At 36.3% G+C, this 3,252-nt stretch overlaps 1 protein-coding gene across 1 annotated transcript; it reads left to right on the top strand.

Annotated features, from left to right (window-relative positions):
• The first annotated feature begins 339 nt into the window (after positions 1-339).
• Positions 340-1,523, top strand: LOC9298409 (cytidine deaminase 8). The gene has a single exon (XM_002862286.2). The coding sequence runs from the start codon at positions 435-437 to the stop codon at positions 1,332-1,334; it is 900 nt and encodes a 299-aa protein (XP_002862332.1). The 5' UTR covers positions 340-434; the 3' UTR covers positions 1,335-1,523.
• Positions 1,524-3,252: the final 1,729 nt, after the last annotated feature.

Genomic DNA, 3,252 nt, shown 5'->3' with positions numbered 1-3,252 from the left:
ATGAACTAGCAATTTGTTAAAAAAAATCTTATAGTTTCCATTTATATAACTATGTAATATAGCTATCAAAATGTTATTAATTAAGAGTAGTTAAAACTATTGAGCCATATTTTTACATCTCTTCATTACATTACTATCGACAGTAGTTTTCTAGTTTTGAAAAGATGGTTTATGAGTCCATCATAAGTCTTTTTGATAGTGAATTTTAAGAGTCACAATCACCCTTTTTATATTTTGTAGTGTTGGTTGCGTATGTGATTGAAGATTGACGTAAACACCATTTTAAAAAGCACAATTCTATATGCACACGACAAGGACACAACACACACCACACCGGCTATAAATAAGTTAAGACTTTGCTTCTCCTCTTCTCATCTCTTTTCTAATCTCTCAACATAAAATCCCACAACACAACCCGAATTAAGACAGAGACAATGGCACAGCCCTTTCGCTTCATGCTCAATCAAACAGAAACAGAATCCTACGGCGCTTTCATCCCCCGAAACCTTAGGCCGCTGATCGATCGTGCCATTCCACACGCTCGAGCTCAAATCTCGGGATCACCCGTCGTAGCCATCGGCCTTGCATCATCAGGTCAGACCTACTTTGGCGTCAATGTGGAATTACCAGGTCTGCCTCCTAACTACTCCATACACGCCGAACAGTTCCTTGTCGCCAACTTCGCCCTCCACTTCGAGCTAAAACTCATAGGCTTAGCCATCTCCCCTAACGGCTACTACTTCAAGGCGCCATGCGGCCACTGCTGCCAATTTCTTCGGGAAATCAGCAATATGTCTGATACCAAAGTCTTGATCACGGGCCCAACCGGCCAGGGAGAAACACACGGAACACGCATGCTTCTTTCGACCTTCCTAATTCTGCTAGGAACAATCTCCCCGGGAAACGTCCCTCGCCTCCTCGAGCCGAGCGATAACAGCATCGGCTTTATAGATAGCAGTCTCCAAATGGATATCTGCAGTAATTCCGAGCATTGTAACCATCTCAGTTGCAGGGCTCTAAGGGCTGCGACCAAATCGTACGCGCGGTTCAGCAAGTGTCCGTCGGGAGTGGCGCTGATAGATCGCCGAGGGACAGTGTACAGTGGATGGTTCATGGAAAGTGTGGCGCATAACCCTAGTTTGGGGCCAGTACAAGCCGCACTGGTTGACTTCGTGGTTAATGGCGACGGCCAAGAGTTCAAGGAGATCGTCGAAGCGGTGCTGGTGGAGAAGAGAGGTGCGGTGTTGAGTCAAGAGGACACTGCGAGGATGATTTTAGAGAAGATAGCCGACCCCGACTGCGTTTTCAGGGTCTTACATTGCGAATATAATTAAGTCCTCACTCTAATGTGAGAAACGAGACGAGAACTCAACAAAAGAAATATGATTCATAATATATAGTTTAAAATACTATTAAAAAGTTGTGATAATGTAAGGGCAAATTATTACCCAGTTGGGCTATTTACATTGGTCTTAGTTATTAAACTGAAGATAATAAAATAAGGGTTTTCTTCGTGTGTTAAATCACTTTGCCCTAATTAGATATGTCACCTTTTTGTGTTTTTGTCCGATTTTTATTACATAAGAATCGGAACGAAATAACGAATTAATTGAAGCAAAAAACATGTGAAGTGGACTTCTTTTCCTGTTAAAACACAATGTCTTTCGTCATGAAAATCTCCATCAATGAGAGAAAAAGAGTGATTTTGCAAACATATCAAAGTAGAGAATAAACTGCTATAAGTGTACAACTGATGAACAATGACATAATTTCAGAATTCTAGTCTGATGAACTAATTTTTACAGAAAAAGATGGAAAACAACTTATTTTTCAGAACCCTAAAAAAGGTCTCAGTACACAAGCATGTATCATTTCCCCTAAACCAATCCTAAGAAATAACAAATTGCGTAAACTAACGCAGATTATACCGTATAGCATTAGCAATAGTTCTTCGAAGATTAACTTAAGCAGTAACCTCCTGTAAGAGAAGTTAAAAGTCTTAATCAGAGTTGGAGAAATTAAAGTGGATTTTCTTAAAATGATAAAAGGTTGAGACTTGTAAAGAGCTGAGACATCAAAGTGATGACTTCTCTGACATTTTCACGTCATTATAACTTGTGGTTTCTCAACCAAGTTCATTGTCAGCCATTAGATCAGTTCCTTTTTCTGACAGCATGAATGATGAAATGAATCATTAATAATCTATTTTTTCAGTTCTGTAATATTGTTGTAGTTACATAACTTTCCTGAATTTAAGATCTTGATTGTTTCCTTTTTACTTCTTGGGATTTTTCTATGTTAATTAGTTTAGAATGGTTCATCTTGTTATCGCTGCTCAAGTGTTTGGTTTCAACTACATAATCTTACACACTATGTAGTTACTTTAATTATCATTATGAATAAACTTTCCCAATTTTTATTCATTTTACTATCCATGTTATAAAAACGTGATTAATTAAGACCACTGAATTAATTTTGACCTCTTTACGTACTCTTTAGTACATTACTTTCTACTAAACTACTAAAGTAATACTAACTATTTTAAAGTAATCATAACTAGTTTAAAGCAAAGTAATTTGATTTGAAAACGGTTCATGAGTCATTATGAGTCTTATTAGTGTATATACCACTCACAATCTCGTTTATATTTTGTAATCTTGTGTACGCATGTGATTGTTTGTTTACATACGTAAATACGTACCCTGTCAAAAACATTCAACATGAACACAACACTTTTATTTATAACTAAGTTTGCAATTTCAAAGAATTGAAAATATATCTATGATGGACTTGAATGATTATTGTCAAAAAATACATATCCTATATTGGATTTGAATATAGACTGTAACACCACGAAGTCATGAGTAACTCACTATGCTACAATTCTACTATCCACATTTGAACTAGCATTTCACGAATAATTTTTTTAATTTTTTTCCATCTATACTAGCCAAACCATATAAATATTTGTATTAAGAGCTAAAGACTATTGAGACATATTTTACTACACTTCCGTCTTTACCACATCTAGTTTCTGCTAAACTACAAAAATAGTCCTAGCTACTTTGGTTAACAATTTGTTTGTAAGCTAGTAATCCATGAGTGGATCCTAATAATTAAGAGTCGCAATCACCTTTTGATTATGTTGTGCGTGTTACATATGTGCATGACGTTAACACCATCTTAAAAGGTACAACTCATATGCATGAACTAGCAATTTGTGAAAGAAAAAAAAATCTTTTAGTTTTCATC

This window comes from Arabidopsis lyrata (assembly GCF_000004255.2).
Source record: "Arabidopsis lyrata subsp. lyrata unplaced genomic scaffold ARALYscaffold_682, whole genome shotgun sequence".
NCBI lineage: Eukaryota > Viridiplantae > Streptophyta > Magnoliopsida > Brassicales > Brassicaceae > Arabidopsis > Arabidopsis lyrata.
Note: the sequence above shows the minus strand (reverse complement) of the source record. Positions and strands in the feature narration are given on the sequence as shown.

Excerpts from the sequence above, each read along its gene's own strand:
- LOC9298409 (XM_002862286.2), top strand. The coding sequence starts at position 435 with ATGGCACAGCCCTTTCGCTTCATGCTCAATCAAACAGAAACAGAATCC.